Source organism: Lepidochelys kempii, chromosome 7 (assembly GCF_965140285.1).
Source record: "Lepidochelys kempii isolate rLepKem1 chromosome 7, rLepKem1.hap1, whole genome shotgun sequence".
Classification (NCBI taxonomy): domain Eukaryota; kingdom Metazoa; phylum Chordata; order Testudines; family Cheloniidae; genus Lepidochelys; species Lepidochelys kempii.
The window spans coordinates 106,656,193-106,675,728 of NC_136386.1; the positions used below are offsets into that span (position 1 = coordinate 106,656,193).

The 19,536-nt window shown below is 37.9% G+C and overlaps 1 protein-coding gene across 9 annotated transcripts in view; it reads right to left on the reverse strand.

Annotated features, from left to right (window-relative positions):
* Positions 1-300: 300 nt before the first annotated feature.
* Positions 301-19,536, reverse strand: part of TACC2 (transforming acidic coiled-coil containing protein 2) — a 144,814-nt gene continuing 125,578 nt past the window's right edge. For all 9 annotated transcript variants that reach the window (XM_073354175.2, XM_073354171.2, XM_073354170.2 and 6 more), the window contains 7 exons: positions 16,420-16,563; positions 15,317-15,393; positions 12,091-12,134; positions 3,620-3,780; positions 2,883-2,989; positions 2,054-2,174; positions 301-850 (listed from right to left, as the gene is read on the reverse strand). In XM_073354175.2, the coding sequence (XP_073210276.1) occupies positions 785-850; positions 2,054-2,174; positions 2,883-2,989; positions 3,620-3,780; positions 12,091-12,134; positions 15,317-15,393; positions 16,420-16,563 (720 nt within the window). In that variant the 3' untranslated portion in view covers positions 301-784. The remainder of the gene's footprint in view (positions 851-2,053; positions 2,175-2,882; positions 2,990-3,619; positions 3,781-12,090; positions 12,135-15,316; positions 15,394-16,419; positions 16,564-19,536) is intronic.

The following is a 19,536-nucleotide window of genomic DNA, read 5'->3' on the forward strand; positions in this document are numbered from 1 at the left end:
ATATGAGTAGTCCCATTACACACCTGCAAAGGTGCTTTGCTGAGTCAGCATCAGAGTGCTCAGCACCTTGTAGGATTAAGGCTATGTGTACACGTCTACAGGGCCCAACTCTGCAAATACTTATGTACCTGAGTAACTTTACTCTTGTGAGCAGTCCCATTAAATACAATGGCACTGCTCATGTGAGTTAAGTTACTCATATGTGTATTACTTGAGCAGAAATGGCATTTCCCCTTACCACGTTTCTGGCATTACATGTAGAGAAAGCACCAAGTAAATAAAATCATGCTTATTTCCAAGTTTCAACGAAAAAATTTATTTACAATAGAGAATTTTATTTACGAGACATGCATTTTTTTTCATTTTTAATTTTATTTTACAAATCAGCAAATGCAGATCAAGTTTACACTCCTTAAGGCAAGAGTCCCCATGCAAGTAATACATGTTTATATTAAATCCAAAAGATATCCAACATGGGAACTCATGTACGAAGGGAAGGCTAGGATCAGCAACTTGTAATTTACTAGAGAACTTGACCATCTCCCTGATACAGGAACTTTGAGATCAACTTGCTATGAAATATACTATGAAAATGCAAACGATAGCAAGAAATTCTGATAGTCATCTTAGTACTGCATACAATTAAATCAACTTTATTTAGAAAGAAAATACAGTAGTGCATACGAAAAAGTGAAAATACAACCTGTCCACATCAATATATGGACATCAGTGTGCCAAAGGTCATATTGCACTCAATGTTGAAGTCCAGAAATTTGGTTAAAAGTTAGCTTTTCCCCATTTTGGCAATCAGTTCATCACAAATCTTTGTTAATTCTTCTATCTCTTTATTCTAAAAAACAAACAAAACAAATTAATAGTGCAAAAATATCTTTTAAAATATAAACATTTAAACAAATATAAACATAAGGCATCTTTTGCATTTATTATTATGTGATTTTAGGAAAAAAATCTTTTCCCCACTAATAAGAAAAGAAAGATAGAAATGGATAGTACTGCGATCAATGCAACAGTGTCAATTTAGCAGGTCTGGTGAAGACACGCTAAATTGATGGGAGAGTGCTCTCATATCGATTTGTATACACCACTTCCCTGAGAAGCGTAAGGGAAGTCCGCGGGAGAGTGTCTCCCATCGACACAGCGCAGTGTAGACACCATGGTAAGCTGATCTGACTATGTCGACTTCAGTTATGTTATTCACATAACTGAAGAAGCGTAACTTAGATTGATTTACCATGGTAGTGTAGATCAGCCCTCGGCCTCTATTACCTCCCCCTCCCCATATGATCTGGCAACACTGCCAAAGCATGGTTCTGCTCTGAAAAGTAGGTTGGGGTCCTAACTGACAGACGGCGAATAACTGTGACACTACTGGTTCTGTAAATCCCAATAAATATGCGTGACTTAAAAAAAGGATAAAAGCTGGTGCAAGTACATGATTTAAAAACAAAGTAATTGACAAACAAATAAAAAAATTAACATTCTACAGAATTAACCACAATTTCTGTGCATTAAAAAACCTTTTAGTGAAAAGGAAACAGATATAGCTTAATCAAAGTCTAACAGGAAAATATACAATTTGTAACCCAGCATATAACACAATGCATTTTATAATGAAGTATGTATGATACACGAAAATTTTCTTCTTCGATTTAGCCTTCAAATTATCATCATAATCGTCATCATCATCGTGGGTCATTTTGTGATTCTAAATTTGTTCAGACAGGTTAACTGCATTAGCTAGAGCAGGGGTTCTCAAACTGGGGGTTGGGACCCCTCAGGGGTTGCGAGGTTATTACGTGGGGGGTTGCGAGCTGTCAGCCTCCACCCCAAACCCTGCTTTGCCTCCAGCATTTATAATGGTGTTAAATATATAAAAACATTTTTTTAATTTATAAGGCGGTGTTGCACTCAGAGGCTTGCTGTGTGAAAGGGATCATCAGTACAAAAGTTTGAGAACCGCTGACCTAGAGCAACTGATGCTGGCAAACTGCATCACTGTAACTGAGTTTTAGTACAGAAATTCTTAAATTACCTTTTGTTCCAGTGTTCTTTCCAATGCATCCACTTTCAGCTGCTCTTTACGGAGACTGGCCTGATATGCTGCTTGTTCTTGTTGAGCCTTGCCTCGGACTTGTGCAATTTCAGCATTGGCTCTATAGAAATACAGGTTTCTCTGGTGAATGTTAATTCTTGCAAAGGGGAGGACTAAGGCTAACGACAGCTAAAATAGATGTGGCGGATGAATGTGGTTGGGCAGTTGCTGGGCACCACTTTGAATGTGCCCTTGAAACTTTACAGCCACCTTTGACTAAGATAATAAGATAGTTCTATCTCCTTACTCCGGGCCTGCCTTGAATAGAGACTGTGAAACTCTTTTTATCAACAGTTTAATCCTGAGTTAACTGTTCTAGTGGAAATATCTCTTGTGTGTCTTAGTTCAGATAATTATCATAAGACTTAAACATAAGTGGGCGCTAGAAACACTTACTTGATCTTACCAAACTAGCAAAGAAACCCTCGGAAGCTGTCTGTCTTAGGAGGAGGCCCTTCATGTAGTCCATTTCATAGAGCACCATTATCATTAACCAAATGGCTTTGCTTTGTTCTCTGTGATCAGTTAATATAGTGTTGGTATTAGTGCTCACTTGTCACCATGGATTTGTCCCCCTCCCCCACAGAAAAAAAAAGAAGAAGAACTACTGGCGATTTATTAGTCCAGGCCCTCTCCATCACAGATGAACATGAACTCCATCAAGTAAAATACAGGCATACAGTGCTGCAAGTCATAAAATATTAGGCCTGTCTATTGAGGATGTTCCTGTAATCTAAACACCTGAAAGGGTAAACACTCAAACAATTACCTGTCCAGTTTTTCTTCAGCATGAACTTTGAGGGCTTGGTACCTCTGCTCCTCTTTCTTTACTCGTGATAAATACTCCTGTGCACATTTCTTTAACACTTCTTCATTCTGAAATGAGCAGATTGAAGTGTCAATGGCATATCAACAAACAAGGTGACAGTTTTCAGTCTGTGCTGGTGAAATTACAGGATTTAAACTCCTGTAGCAATATATGGCTACACGCACAAGTCATCTGAGGCAGTATTTTATGATCCAAAAAGTTACAATACTGCACTTCGTATGTTGTACTTGAGTGAAATTATTTGTTTTACAGGGTAGGGAGCCCCACTGCCCGAAGCCCTGTACAAACTTATAAGACATGGCCCTCAATCAGAAGAGCTTACAGGCGGAATTCCAACAACGCTAGTTATGCATGAGCCATCTCTTAATAAACAGATAATTCAAATCACCATTAACACAATATATATTGCATTTGCTGTGTAGCATGTATGAAGTTGTTCTTTTATAATACTCTAATACTTCTGGAGCTATTCCCTCATAATCAAACATAAACACATACATACATACATACATCTCCTCCTCTCTCCCCCTCCCCCCCATTACAATCTAATGTCAATTTGTAACTTGGACAAATGACTCAAAACAATGACAGTAGCTAAAGGTAAGCAATGTTTGTATATACCTATAAGAGAGTTTCTCTAGTTTTTTGGAAGGAGGAGAGTTAAAACTTTGACTTACTTTCCGAAATCCCTCCAGAACCTCTTTCATTTTTTCATATCTCCTAAAAAGGTCTGCCAGAGATTTCTCCACAGAGTTCAGGTCTGCCAAAGCTTGTTCCTTCTCCACAATTAGCTGCTGGACAGTATGATGGGAGACAGATTTCTCTCTCTGTTCATCCTCTGCAATAAAAGCAAGAGTATGGAATGGGTTAAGAACACTGAATGACTATCACCTGTAGTTTTTATGATACTCTGCTGTGTAGCTTGTATTAATGGTTAAGTGTTTGTATTCAATCCAGAAAAGGCATTATACAGAGGCATAATCCTATGCTCAGTGTAATTTCTCTAGTTATAAATTTTACTTTTGATGTGAGAAACAAATGTGATCAGATCTTGACACTGATGATTTATATAAACTTTGAACTCAGTTGTTCACATTAAAGAAAGAGAGGTTGGATTCTCCCTTTTTGCACCAAAGAGGAGCTAACCGTAAATAAGTTAAATTTCTGCACTATATTGATATGTGGCATGCACTATTTGTAATGCTCAATCTTCATGCCTCCTGGCATAGTGATTAATCTAATACAAACTCCTGGCTTCATTTAATTACTCTTGAGAAAATAGGCCTTCAGTTTATGTAGAACTGAAATATGATTTTGCTGTGTATTGTAGCCAATGCAAGTCAGGAAACTTGGCACCAGATTTATATTTTCTAAGTTATCTGTATGATAAACATAGGAGTCAAGTACAATGGCATCCTTTTTGATCTTCTCATCTCTGTAACTTCAAAACCAGGAATGAAGTCAAGGAAGAGCCTGATTCTATACAAAATATTCCACCACTCTTTTCTTCAAGTGAGGACTCAAGAGATAAACTGGCACCTCTTTGCAAATATAGAAAGGAAGCTCTGATATTCTGTTTCTTAAAATGCTTCATTTTTCATACCACAAGCTACGATTCCAATGTTCCATATTTCAGAGTGCATTCTGAATAGTTACACATTGTAAAGAAAACACAACTGTGAAAGATAATTGTATACTGTTTTCTTAAGTCTGTTATGGAAGTTTAGATGAGGTAACAAGTTCTCTTGCAACTTTCCGAAGTGTTTTTTATACAAGCCATTTAGCCCTATTGTGTTTGCAAACATGGCAAAGAGTTCCATTTTTAATTTGAATTGAGGCTGTAGTTTGAAATAAACTTTTTGAAGTGCAGTTCAACTCGGAAACGTGACAACATAGAAATGGCACTCTCATACTCGGATCATCTTTCCTCCTGGGTATTCAGAGGTTTCTACTGCTTATTTTGTTAGTCCTGCTGATCCAATGCAGTTGAGAGAAAGTGAGCTGGTTTTCCATCTGGTCCATCAACTGAAAATGGTTTTCAAAGCTCCAATCAGTAAATTTGTGCAAACTCACTGATAGTACTGGCATTACACAAGTGTGGCTGAGGGCATAATTTGGCCTGCAGATTTGTTTTTGTTACGGGTGATGTATGAGATGCAAAACCAGAGTGGTTCTCATGGTGAATGAGCTGGTGTGGGAATTAGAATAACATTCTTTCACTTGTAAACTGTACGCATCAGATAAGGAGAAACCATTGAGAAACACTGAACCCCACAATACCATGTCACTTTGCAGAGTTTCCCTTTAATAAAATTTTAGAAATCATTGTTAAGAAATTCTACGTACTTATTTCAACTGTGATCTCTAAAAGAAATGCTGTGAATATCTACAGACACAAGGGAATAAAGGGAGAACCATTTCCATTTTTCATCCCTCATTTCTTTTCCCAGTCTTCTCAGGGGTCTTCTGCTGAAGTCCCATCATAATATTAGTTTTTATTTCTGTTTTGTTTTTTTAAGGATCACATGCCACTTAAGGGCCTGATCCTGAAACAGATCTGCAGGTACAGGCCCATTCTCCTGCACAAAATCTCACCTCCTTGTGATTCCATGCAAGAATAAGGGTCCATATGTGTGGAACTGTTGCAGGATCAATCCTTTACCATACACTTAAGTGGCAACTCAAAAACCCAAAATTTTGCCTTTTTTCAATGTCAGCAATCACACTAATCCCTACGATATTTCAGTGACTTCCTTCTCCTTCTGTCTCTACGGCAATCTGCACTGTAAAGAATTCACCACACACCTCTTCACATTCATAAAGGAAGTTCCTTTCCCTCCACCTCCTGGAATCTTGGCAGCTGCCCTATATCAAGAAGGGCTGGACCAGCTCCCACCAAAGCTGATCACCACCATCACTCTCTTCAGCTGGCCAGTGGAGATTAGAAGAGTGACATTTAGTGTTCACTTCATCTGCCTCATGTCTTGCATGCTGTCCCTGTCATGCCTTCATGCCAACATCTGGCCAGGTCCCAAACTTAGATCCCAAAGAAGGAGAGGAATTATTTAGGTGGTACAAGGATAAAATGATAAGGAAAATGTAGACTATCAGGACAAAGCTTCCTGACTGTGAGCTCTAGGAAACTTAAGAACAGTGTCCTAAGGGAAACGTTGAAAGCCCCATTGCCTGGGGCATTTTAAAAAGGGTTGGATGAAATGTGAATATACACTATGGAAACTAATCCAACATTTCCTGGGGTGAGACTGGAAGACCTAATAGATATTTTCCATTACTTAACTTCAGTGACTTCCCTGAGCAGTAGTACTGTGCAGCTAATAAACTGCCAGCAACATCCTAGTTAGATAATTATAAATAAATATTTATATACAAGCTTATATAATTCCTTAATTAAAATGGCGAACATCACTTGAACATGCTGTCCACAATTCACAAATAAGAAAATCCTCCTTTATACTTAGAAGTGATATTTTTATTGAAAGAGCCAGAGAAAAACAGATACTAGCGAAAGAAAGGTATCACCCAATATCTTTCAACCAATTTTCAATCTCAGTTAACATTTGCATTATTTAATGGGGATGAGGCAAATACAAAGAATAAAAGCAAAAAAAAAAAAAAAAAGAGCAATATGTCAAAGTTGGTGAAAAGCACTACTTACCAGGTTTGCCTGTTTATTTGTTTTGCAAGCAAATAGCAAGAAGCAAAAAAAAAAAAATGGAAGCAAAATAGAAAATCAGGGAATTTGTTAGGAAAGCAGAAATAAATTAATGCTTAACAACCTGTAATGCAGAAAGCATACAATTCTTTTGTTTTTATAATGAGATTTTAAAAAACATCCTTTAATTTTGAAATATATGAATATATTTTTGGAGAGAAAATTACAAATACATTTCCATTGCAACAGTGAAAAGTAAACACAAAACAGACCTTTAGGGAAAAAATCATAAATGAATATGATGCTCACGAAAGCAAAGGACTATTGCTGAAATGCATCCTTCTACAAAGGGCCAGGACAAGTTAGCACTTGTTAATACTGCAGAGTAGTGAATTTTATAATGGAGAATTGACTTGAGCTCAACACAGTGAAAAAAAGGGCAGTGCAAGCTTTTTTACACAGTTCATCTGCACTCCATCCTGATCTGCAACACTGTTACTAGTCCACTCTATGAGCCTCTCATGAACAGAGCATGCTGTGTGTGTGTACAAATGTGCAATAGGTGCTAAGGCAAACAAACTAATGAAAAAGAAAGCAAAGACATATGCAAAAAGGCACTAGTTCGGTATGGAGCTATGTATTGACAGCTACAGTGCTCTCACCCACACAATACAGATCACTGAACGGAACTACTTGGATGAGTTAAATAGAGCAATATTTGTCCCTACATGTATAAACTAGCAAATTTAGGACCTGCTCCCGCTGAAGTCAATGGTAAAATCCCCATTAATGGATTATATAGAGAGACAAGACATTCTAGAAAAGCTCTACTAGGACCTATTGACCTAATTGAATATTCCTTCCAAGGGATTAGAGAACTAGGTTCAGTTGTAATTAAGTCGACTTCTAGTAGTTGGCTTTATAAAGAGATCAGAAGGATTCAGTCATAAATAGAAACAATTCGGGTGAGTGTACTCATGTTGAAGTACACTATTTTCCTTATTTTGTTTTATCATTAAGGCAGCTTTGTTTGCAACAACAATGCACAGCTGGCTTTTCATGAATACAGGTATAGTATATTGCCAATCAGCTTTTTTTCTACTTGCTAGATGATTCTATTCCTTATTCAATTAAGTGAGCTCATCTTTATCCAAAATTAATAACGTAATTTAGAGCCATGTTTCTAAATAGCTGCTACAGATCCTGTTTTGACACAACTAGACACAGTTCAACAAGCATCATCAATTTGTCTGAATTCAAAGTATAAGGATCTTACTGTTTGCTCTGTGATCAGAGACCAGAAATTTTAATTATTCTTCATTTGTTGGAAATAATGATAAAGAAAACAGCTGCAGGTCCTTAGAATTTACTCCATAGTGACACTATAGTAACTCCCCACTTAACGTCCTCTCGCTTAATGTTGTTTCGATCTTACATCCCTGCTCAATTACAGAACATGCTCCATTTAAAATTGTGCAACGCTTCGCTATAACATCATTTGGCTGCCTGCTTTGTCCACAGCTGGCAGCTCCCCTATTAGCTTCCCTACATCCCCTCCCCTGCCCACCAGCAGACCCTGGGGATCAGCACCTTCCCCCTCTTCCCTCAGCCTCCTGCCCGTGGCAATCAGCTAGCTTGTGGTGTTTTGGAGGGGGGTGGGGAGGGGCAAGGACTTGGCGCACAGGCTCCCCCTCCCTCCCAAATGCCACAAACCAGCTGATTGCTGCACGCGGAGTCCTTGGGGAGGGAGGTGGAGCCTGCATACCGTGTCCTCACTCCTCCCCCCTCCCTCCTGAATGTGCAAGCCAGCTGATTGCTGTGGGCAGGAGGAAGGGGGGAAGAGCAAGGACATGGCATGTGGAGTAAAGGGGGAAGGGGGGGAGAAGAGGCGGGTTAAGGGTGGGGGTTTGGGGGAAGGGGTGGAGTGGGCGGGCCGAGGGTTGAGTCCCCCGCTTCTGGTGCTTGCAGAGTAGGGGAAGCTGCCACTGCTGCTGCTCAACGTGCTTCTCCTAGCCTACAGCACCTTCAGCCTCCTTGCCTGCCTCACTGTCTCCAGTGCCAGTGGGCTGTGCCTGTGTGGGGTAAGGCGGGGGCACCTCTCAACTATAGGACTGTGCTGTATGTTTGTAAACACACAACATGTGCACACTAATCCCCCATCCCCAGCCATTCACTGTTGCTTTATGGCTCAATGGCCCTGCTCGGGAATAGGACTCTACACAAAGTGTTTGCGAGGCCACCAGCTGCCTGCAAAGAAGCTGCAGGTGGTGCACAGCAGAGGCCCTGCCTTGCTGTCTTGCTACACTGATGATTGTAGTATTACATTGCTTGTTTAAAATTGTTTAAAATGTATATAATGCCTTTTGTCTGGCAAAAAACAATTTCCCTGGAACCTAACCCCACCATTTACATTCATTCTTATGGGGAAATTGGATTCGCTTCACATCATTTCACTTAAAGCCGCATTTTTCAGGAACATAACTACAATGTTAAGTGAGGAGCTACTGTATTTCACAGACAGCAATTTCCATTCACCAAACATTACATAATATAAAATTGATACAGTGGATCAGTGAAAGGAGCTCAGGCATCCTAGTCATGGGTGCCTTAAGAGGCTACTTATAAAATAAATAGATAGGAGCAGCTTTGACTGGGAGGTACAGCTATTAAATTATATTTTATTTATAAATTTCAAACACTGAATGTTCATCTTCAGGCAAAGGCTAAAGATTTTAACAACATAGTAAGCTGCAAACTGAAAAATTGTGTGTGCAGTTTAAAGTAAGCCATCTGTAATGGGCACCCATTTGCTATTACCTACAGTGTCCCTTTTCTATAAAATTCCTGTGCTGTACATTTTCTTGCATCAGTAATTAGGAGCCCTAGTCATGGACCAAGGTCCCTTTGTAAAGCTCCAAGCACTAACTGAACAAAAATTATGTCACACTGAAATCACTGTGTAAGTGGAAATAAGTAGTCCCATCCAACAGGTAGAAAATAAGGTGCTCTAAATAGCTTAAAAGTAGAACGTGAAATAGTAGTCACTGAAAAAGAGTATTTTGGTGGTTAACTATTCAAACTAGCTTGGGAGAAAAGGACAGCTGTAGTATCTGACCAAATGTACGGCCAGGTGAGACTGAAGAACTTTCTACGTTCTTGTGGTGGCAGTTTGTTCCTGTGTGGAGGCTGAATACAGACTTAAGTATTGGAACATAAAAAATGGAAATATATCCTCAGCAGGGCTAGCTCTAGGTTTTTTGCCGCCCCAAGCAGAAAGCTGCCAAAACAAACAAAAATAAAAGGGGTGTGTGTGTGGGGGGCACAGAATGCCACCCCTTGAAAAGTGCCGCCCCAAGCATGTGCTTGGTTTGATGGTGCCTAGAGCCGGCCCTGATCCTCAGCCTCCCTGGCCATGTGCTACAAAACCCGAAAAAGAAGACCTATCTGGGACACTGGATGAAAATATTTGACATAGGGAAAAGCCAACTCAGTCCTGGGATAGATGAATCTTGGACATGAAACACAGGAAGCAATTTCAGATTGTATGAGAAATCAGCAAAGCCACATTTGGAAGACTCTAGTGCCTGATTCTCCACAGCACTGAGCCAGATTTATGCTGTTGCATCTCTGCCAACTTCACTGGAGACACACCAGCAGAAATCTAGTCTAAAACAGTGGAGAATTCAGTCCAATGTGTTTTCTGCTATTATAAAATGTGCATTACAAATGGCAGGGCACCAGCCAAAGGCAATCCAAATTAAATGGGGATTTAAAGCTCTTAAATTCAAAAGGGTCAGAGAAGTTAGGTCAGCATTCACTGAAGAGGAGTTTAAGACCTTATTTTGAAGTCACTTATGCAATGCTTATTTACATTTTTCACCTGAATGGCAAGAGATGCACAATGCTGCAGTGAATGAAATCAGTGATCTGCATGGAAGGGAATGTATCTCCCTAAGGTTCTACTATTTACGTCAAAAGAAGTTGAGATTTGTCGGTGCAAATTAGTCAAATTATTAATCATTATTATTATTGTTTGCTTTGGGAGAAAACAAGCAAGTCTGTTATATTCACCGGTTTAAATGAAATATGTTTAACTCATGTTCTGAGCTTCTTACTCACTTACTCCTTCCACAACATCCAGCCCATACATATATGCAGTACATGTGGGGAAGTGCCAACATTATGAAAATATTACTCTAAATTTAGCTATATTAATGGAGAAGAAATGATAAAAATAACCAAAATATTTGGTGTCATGCAGGATGATACATAAAAAATTGAAAGCGCCAGTTTCAACAGAGGGTAACACAACGACATTTATAAATGTCAATGATAATACACTAGTAGATGTAATGAAAACTTTTCTCATTATCAGTCTATTTTTAAGACAGAGGCACATACACATTACATGCCACACATATAGAGCTTTACTTGGTACTCCCCATGACCATTCTCTGCTATAAATAATGCTATATTGTAAAGATCAGTAGAAATACACTGAGCACATTACAATACAACCACTTTCCCCTCTCTTTGATGAATTCATTAGTCTGAGCTGACCTCCCTTCTGAAGCTCACTTTCCAAAAGAAATAGATATAAGTTTATCTCTGATTGGCCTACCTTTCCTGGCCCTCGGAGACAAAGCTCCAAATGAAGCATTCTGCTGGACACAACACCAGCCACTCTCCCCCGCCTAGCAAGCTGAGAACCTTCTATAACAAGAAAGCCAGAATCTGAAGATAATATGGGTTAGGAAGTCCTTCAAAGAAAGCTTTTTAAAACAGTGCCTTTTGAGCTAGGCCTAAAATGCCACCAGAGTTCAGGAATCTTGCAATTTCTGTTTTTGAGAAACTTTGTAAGTAATCTTTTATTTGCAAGATATTTCGTGAACAGATATTTTCCAGCTTTTCTAGGGGTAGATCCTCTCATAATTTATATTCCAAAAGCCACATTAGCTTCAGTACGTCACTCAGGGTTTGGCCCCTAGTGATCTCTGATCTGGGAGTGGAGTTAATTCACGGTTTTGCTGGGATAAATGTACCTAAAAAAGATGGCCTCTGTTGGTGTGAAGAAGCAAGTTTTGGTACTGGTAGTTAAGAAAAAAAGTTGTGTGTGTCTGGTAAGAGTAATTTAAATGACACAAATGCCTTTCTGCAAGAAATATTCTTGAATCTCAGCCAAAATAGTTGTGTATTCTGGACGTGTTTTCTATGGAATAGCTTGCTTTGGTGTAGAAGAGAAACCTTGGACAATCTTGAATGCTTCAGATTATAGTATCTGCAGAATGGAGTATTTATTTTTCAGCTTAAACTAGTAGCACATAATTCTGCCCTCAGATGTATACACAATTCCCATGAATGTCAATAGGAGTTCAACGGGCATATCCAAGGTCAGAATTAGGCCCCCAGCCATAAACATATTTCTGTGCTCTCTTCAGAGTCTACAACACCATATTCCATAGCAGTAACACCTACCTATCATCTGAGCAATCGTCTTCTCATATTCTGAAACTATTTTCCTACAAAAGAAATGAAAAGAAAAGCTGTGTTTGCAAATGTTATAGTTGCTAATGGCTTACTTGAATAACAAGGCTATTAAATAGCTGCACGTCTATATCATGGCAAAATGCAATACAGATCCACTTCACACACTTAGAAGCCATATAATCTCTTGTCCTTTTTTGTTTGAGGCTGTTGCATTATTATTGACTCTCTGAAACAAAAATAAGCGAATAAATTCAATACAACCAAGCAGTTCAAATGTTGATTCTAATTTTTTAATTTGCCATTTGAATATAAAAGGCAGAGCGGAGAAACTGATTTTATACAAGTTTCTTTTATTCACCATAATCCTAAAGTACTTCACCAATCATGAATTATATCAAGGGTCATATTTTCATTTAGGATCTGGAGCCATGGGCAGTTTGATTCATGTCGGGGGTGGGGGGAGAAGGGGGAAGAGGGAAGAGAGGGTAACACAATTTTCTTCCTTTTTCTCTCTCTCTCTCTTTTGATTAGCTTGTGTTTATTTTTACTTTAGGAAAAAGATGAGAGGCTTTCATTTTAAAGATAGCTACCAAATCTTACGCACATCAAATACAAAGTAAGGGACATTCATTCAGTTCTTAAGACTGAAAAATCACCTGAAATAGTCAATCATGCAGCATGGTTGCCCTAATTTTGTGCAATTTCTGTAAAACAATCAGCAAAATGATAATTTTATGCTTAGTCTATATTTTAAAAAATACAGTCACATCCTGTTTTGAATTTTCTTCTTGAAAAGAGGTTAACCAAAATAAGCAGATTAAAAGTGATTTGAAAAGCTGATCCATTCCTTCCCACATCCAAATCAAGCTAATGAAATGAGACTAGCCTTAGCTGTGCTTTGAATGATGAGCCATATATGACTGTCTATCAAATCAAAATAACCATGTGCTTAGTCCAAAGTGCGTATTCAAAATATCCCTTTTACATTTTTTTGTTTGTATTCTGTAAAGTCGATTTTAATTGCTGCATTTTGAAAAAGTGTATTGCAAATAGGTCGTGTTACTTGGGTGGGAGAAAGCTCAAGTCCAAAAGTTGATGATAAATGGGGAAGTGATGGGATAGCCGATACAAATGAGTTATTTATAACCTCTCCATCTAAACAAAAACAAAGTGAAACCCGAGTTAAAAGCGACTCCCGCAATTAATGTAAAGCCCACCCTTAATGAACACTGTACTTAGTGTCATTGGCCCAATGCTGCCCCTATTAGCCCCAGTCCTGTCAAGGGGTCAGAAAAGCATGACCCTTACTCAGCTGGGAAGTCATGTTGACCTCAGTGAGACTCCACACTCCAGTAATGATCCAGGTTTGTAGAGCTCTTTGCAGGACTGGAGCCAGGAAATGCAAGGGCATGTGCTGTGCTCTTTGTGGAAAAGTAGGGCAGAGCTTTGGCATGAACTGCACAGCTCTGTAGCATCCACCTGGGGATTTGTTCAGAGTTGCTGAGGGTGCTCTCAAAGCATTAATTTTGCTGTAAAAAAGGCAATTTAAATTAAAAAACTAAGTTAGCTTTAGGAATTTTCCCTAGAAAGGAAGGGCTCTATTAGCATCCACAGAAGAGTCCAATAGCTACATAATGTCTTTAACAGCTCTGTATATCCTAGGAAGTTACATGGTGTTAGAACAGGAACCTGAGGAGTTATGGCATCAAATTTGTTGTTAAACACCATGTGCTAATACAATGTGATCTCCCAGGCTAGACTAGCCCACACAAGTTAGAAATAGAAAGAAAGGAGACCATCCTGTCCATTTCTTTACCACCGTAGTACTGTTTGCTACAGAAAATGTTCTGGTGTTTTGCCCTGTCTAGATTTAATACTTCAAGGAGAACCTTGTGAGACTATTTCACAGCCTCAGAAGATCTAATGTCAAAAAACTGTTTTTCTAACATTCAGTCCACATTTTGCAGTACACAATTAGCTCCCCAGTTCTATTACGTTATTACCCTTGATCCATGCATACAATCCTCCTTGATAGCAGCAGGAGTTGTACAAATAGTTCCGCATTTGAAATGCCCCTTAAATTTTTGCTGTAAAAGGCTCGTTTAAGCAATGTCTTTGAAAGAAAGGTTTTTAAGCACTCCCCCTTGTAAAGCCTCAGATATGGTTGTGGTAGTTTGCTCCTTAGAGGAGTGACTAAAAAAAAAAAAAAAGGCCTGAAATAGTTCTCTAAGTTATAAGATTAAAATTAAAAAATACATCAAAAAAATTAAAAACCTTTAAGACCCTTTAAAACATCTGTTATCAGATTTCTTTTCCTATTAATCATATTCTCAGGCTCAGTTTAGTGAGACAAACCAGCTCATCCTGTGTCTCATTTGGTCTTGTACAACCTATTTATGCGATGACACCAATAATAAGGAAAAAACCTCATTTAGTACACATCTGGTACTAAGACCAAAATTTCAGCAAAAGGGAAAAGCAATAATGATCCTTTGAGCAATACCTCTCAATGTATCAAAATACAGTGTCTTTCAGAAAGAAGCTACAGTTCATCACCCCCCTTTGGAATGGTAGAAATAGACCCAAAAAACAAAATCTAGCTGATCTTTCTTCTATGCATAGCTTTAAGATGACCTCAAGAGTTGGGTGAATACTGCCAAAAACTTCTTTGCCAATAGTCACTTGGATGTGTAAATGAATCTGCTTTGCTTTTACTGTTCGTGCTCTTTTTATGTTCACCTTCTGCAAACATTCATGCAATTGAATTTTACTAGCACAAATGTTATTAAATTTACCAGTGTGAATATTCCTATAAAAAGTGCAGGTGCATACATTCAGCCAGGGAACAGAAACAATACCAGGTTATTTATCTGACTAATGACAACTAAACAACATAGCCTGAATAGGGGAAAGTTCACCCCTGTGCAGAGAAACAGCCTAAGATCAATGCACCACTCCTCTTAACTCTCACTATTTTGAGGATTTTATGCAGTTAAAGTGGTGATTTGGCCTTATGTCTATCTGAACAGTGGTAAATTTCACCAGTAGAGAATAGCAAAAACTAGCAGAAAATGATTTAGGATCAATCCAAAGTGTGTAGTCCAAAAAAATAATGAAAAATTTCAAATAACTAATACATTTGTGCAAATCCCAGTTTGTTTGTGGATATTCATAAGCAGAAAGATTCAATTAATCTTGTCAATGACTGCCTCACCTCATCTCCATTACTTCCCTTCGGCTTTCTTCATATTTGTCTTTCCACTCGGATACTTCTCTTTCTTTGGCCACAGTCTATACAGAGGAAGAGGAAACAGGCTGTAAGAAAATTAGGTAAATCCAAGGAATTCATTAAGACAGCTAGGTAGCTAGATACTAGAACTAAATTATATTTTAATGGGATACACAACTGCTTTTAAAATTTAATATTCAATGCTGATACTAGAGCAAGGCCTGAGCTGAAGATTTCATATCTAGATTTGGATCCAAATCTATTCACCCCCAAGGAATTTTTCCATTTCAAACCATAAGGTCTGCATTCAAACGTGTGTATGTGGAACCCAACTCAAACTTCCCCAAGCTCTTTTGAGAGATGGTAAATCCTGTGTTTAAATTTATGCTCCTCCCTAATTACACGTAGATATGTTTACAGAGCTATTCCATTCCTCTATAGATGGAGTACCCTTATATCTGATTTCACAAGGGACCAAATCTTTAAATTCGTAGTAGGTCTTGAGTAATGCCTTCAGGATCTATCTTGAAGAAAGGTTCTGTTCTCATGCATGTATTTCTGGACTGAGTAACCATGGAATCATAATATCCATAACCTACATTCCTCCTTGTCCCTCCCACTCCTGTTATATCCACACAGTTTGTGCTTTTCTAACATCAGATTGTATCATCTTTTCAGGCAGGGATCAGTCTTTCATATTTTCTGTGGAGCACCATGTAGGCACCATAAAAATAATAAAACGTAGAAGAAGCCTTATAACATTTGTTTTAAAAAGATAAACCAATATTCCTTTGCTCAAGTTGTATAGATTGCAGGTAACTGCATAGTGATATGTAAAATAAATAATACAAATTTCCGTATACCGGGTCTGCTTCTCATCTACACCAAGCAAATAAAACTTACTCCCATTTTAAGTCCCTTTTACACTGCCAGAGCAGTGTAAAGGGGCCTTACTGTATAAAAGAATCAGGCCCACAGTTTTCTGTACAGACTACATCTAGTTCAGGTGAATGGCTTTTGAGAAAACTAGAAAGAAGTAAACTACCAACTGAAGAAACTTCTTATTTCCAGACACTATAAAAAGTTACCTCCTGTCTGGCAATTCGTAGTGCAGAATCCAAATCTTCTTGTTGGTAGAGCAGATCGGTGGTATTTTCTGCCTCAGAAGTGCTGATTCGGGAGTACAGAGTACTTTTAGAGATGGAAACATCTGCTGGGATAGCAGGCTCTTTCTGTATTTAAAAAAAACAAAACAAAAAGAAATTAACCATTGATTATGGGTTTACTAATAGTTCAGCTGGCATTTAATGGGGAAAATGAAACAATGAGGAAATATGATCTTACAATGAATGGAAAACATTAGAGTGCCAATCTATTAATATTTACCACTTTGTTCTTATACAGAAAACAATAAAGAGAATGCTGGGAAATCTAAAATTAGGAAGCCATGAGTTAGACCTTCTCAAAACTACTCTACACCTGAGAAAAATGAAATATCCAACAATAAAAACATTTGAGTGAAGAAAACAAGAAAAAAACAGAAGCAGTCATCACTGAAGGGGAATCAGTTTCAGTAAAACAATATTTAAAATGACAGAAAAAGGTAAGCTAACAGATATTGTACCAGCCAATGTACTTTATCTACTGTAAATTATATTCTATAGATGGTATTATAGATGCTACTGCTCCACCTGTATATAATGCGTGAGTACTATACGATAAATTAATAAATTAAGTTCAGTTTTATTCTAAAGGGCCAGTCTTACACATCCTACTTGCATGATTCAGATCAAGTCAACAGGACTACATGAGTGAGTAAGGCAAACACACTTTGGCCCAAAGGTGCAAATAAAATAAGAAATGGGGAAAATATTTAAAAACCAACTATGCAAAACTTATATGCATTATCTTGCAAATAATATAATAAGCTAAACAATGCAAGATACAATGCATTCAGGGCTAGCCACAGAAAAAAATGAGAAAGATTATAAGAGAGAATTAGGAGGGTGCTAAAAATAAATCATCACAGTTTTAAGAAAAACATGTGGAAGGTGAAAATTGCACAAGAATTGTTTCATATGTGGAACAAGAGGACAGTGAAAGAGACAGTACAATATAGGTAATATATTGTTAGAAATAACAGCATTTTTAGCTGATGATGTACAGTTTCAAATTTTTTTGGACTCAGAGAAGATAACAGAAATGGGGTTCAATCGTCACAAGCACTCATATGGCCCACATTACTGTACTATCTCAGCATCACACAAACATTAATTAGTGTAACCTCACTATACCTTAGTAAGGGAGGGGAGTATGATCATCTTCACTTTACAGATGGGGAAATGAGGCACTAGAGATTGGTGGCCAGGTTCTCCATTACTATGTATCTCAGCTACTCATTTACACGAGTGCAAAGTCAGTATAAACAACCATTCAGATAAGCACTATTAAAAAAAACCACACACACACACAAAAACCAAACCCAAGAACACCCTAACACACACACACACTCCTTTAGCAAGTGGATGGGACTTTGCAGTAAAGGGGACTTCAGTAAGATATACAAAATCCTTAAGAAAAAAGAGAACTGATGCTTGTAAGAAGTTTTTTGATCTGTCACGTATAATACTAGGAATAATGGGACAAAATTCTGTTAAAGAAAGGTCAAGTGTCAAGGAAGTTTAGCTTAACTCTTTACACACAGAACAGCTAACGTATTAAGTAAAATACTAAAGGTGGTAATAGAAGCAACTTGCTTTATCTACTAAGTAGCCATGCAGACTAAACCAAGTTTAAGGATAGGACTGAAGATGCTGACATAACTTGTGTCATTCAATTAGTAGTATACGAACAAGTACCTACAAAAACACTGCATGTGACAGCCTTTGGATTGTGTGCCTTGAATTTGGCTTCTTTCGGATTTGCCTTTACTGTTATGACTTTGTTTCAGATATTCATAGTGCTTTTGGGGTTTGTTAGTATTTCATTGTTTATATAAAAATTGTATTTGATCCTCTATGTTCAAAGTAAAGTACAAATATCGGGCCAGATCCTGCTTACTTTATTCAATAACATAAATGGCTCACTAAAGTTAGCAGTATTTGGCCTATTATTTAATCCGCAAAACATCCCTGTCAAACAGGTGAGTATTAGCCAGATTTTTACCAATTGGGAAACAGACAGAGGTGAAATGACTTGCCCAAAGACACCTAGTGAGTCCATGGTACAGTCAGTATTAGAACTCAGAACTTCCTGATTCCTAGCCCTGTGAAAATCCCACCATCCCATGCTGACTTGGCATCATGCTTTAGTTCAGTGGTTCTCAAACTTTTGTACTGGTGACCCCTTTCATACAGCAAACTTCTGAGTGCGACCCCCCCACTTATAAATTAAAAACATTTTTTTATATTTAGCACTACTATAAATGCTGGAGGCGAAGCAGGGTTTGGGGTGGAGGCTGACAGCTTGCGACCACCCCCCCATAATAGGGTCATGACCCCCAACTTGAGAACCCCTGCTTTAGTTCATCCATAAATTTATGAAGCTGTTTCCTTTCCTTAAAAATTTATATTGAATAAATTCAAGTATAATTTGTTTCTAAGTATACCTCGCTCTGTATTATGGTTGTTTCATTTTTAATATGAGAGTATACAGGTTATCATTTTCTTTTATTTATATAATTTATAGACATTTCTATAGTGCTTATTACAGTTGTTTTCTATTTATTAGGGTCAGGTGAAAAATTCATAGCAAATAGAGTTCAATAATTTTTTCTTATATTACTGTTCCAGAATGATCTCAAAGCAGAACGCAACCTTCTCTTATTATTTAAATTATTTCCTGTGTTGTGTGCACTAGTAATACCAGCTCTGTATCTCATTTGGTGCAAGTATTGAAACTCAAACTGCATTAGACTAGATTTGACGCAAGTGATATGGCATGTTTCTGTTCTGACTGGATGAGTGTAGTCTTGCTATCATGTTTCTGCTCTGAATATTCACTTTTTTGAGTTTAAAGTTTGTTTTCCATGATTATACAATATTTGTCCAGATTCATTCTCCCAGAAAACATTTCCAGCAGTTAACTTGTTTGCAAGAAGATTCAGGGAAAGCAAAATCAAAAAGGTACACAAACACTCAATCATTTAAGAATTCGAATGAACATCCGAACAATCTTTTACTCAGTTCTGCTATTCATAGTGGTAT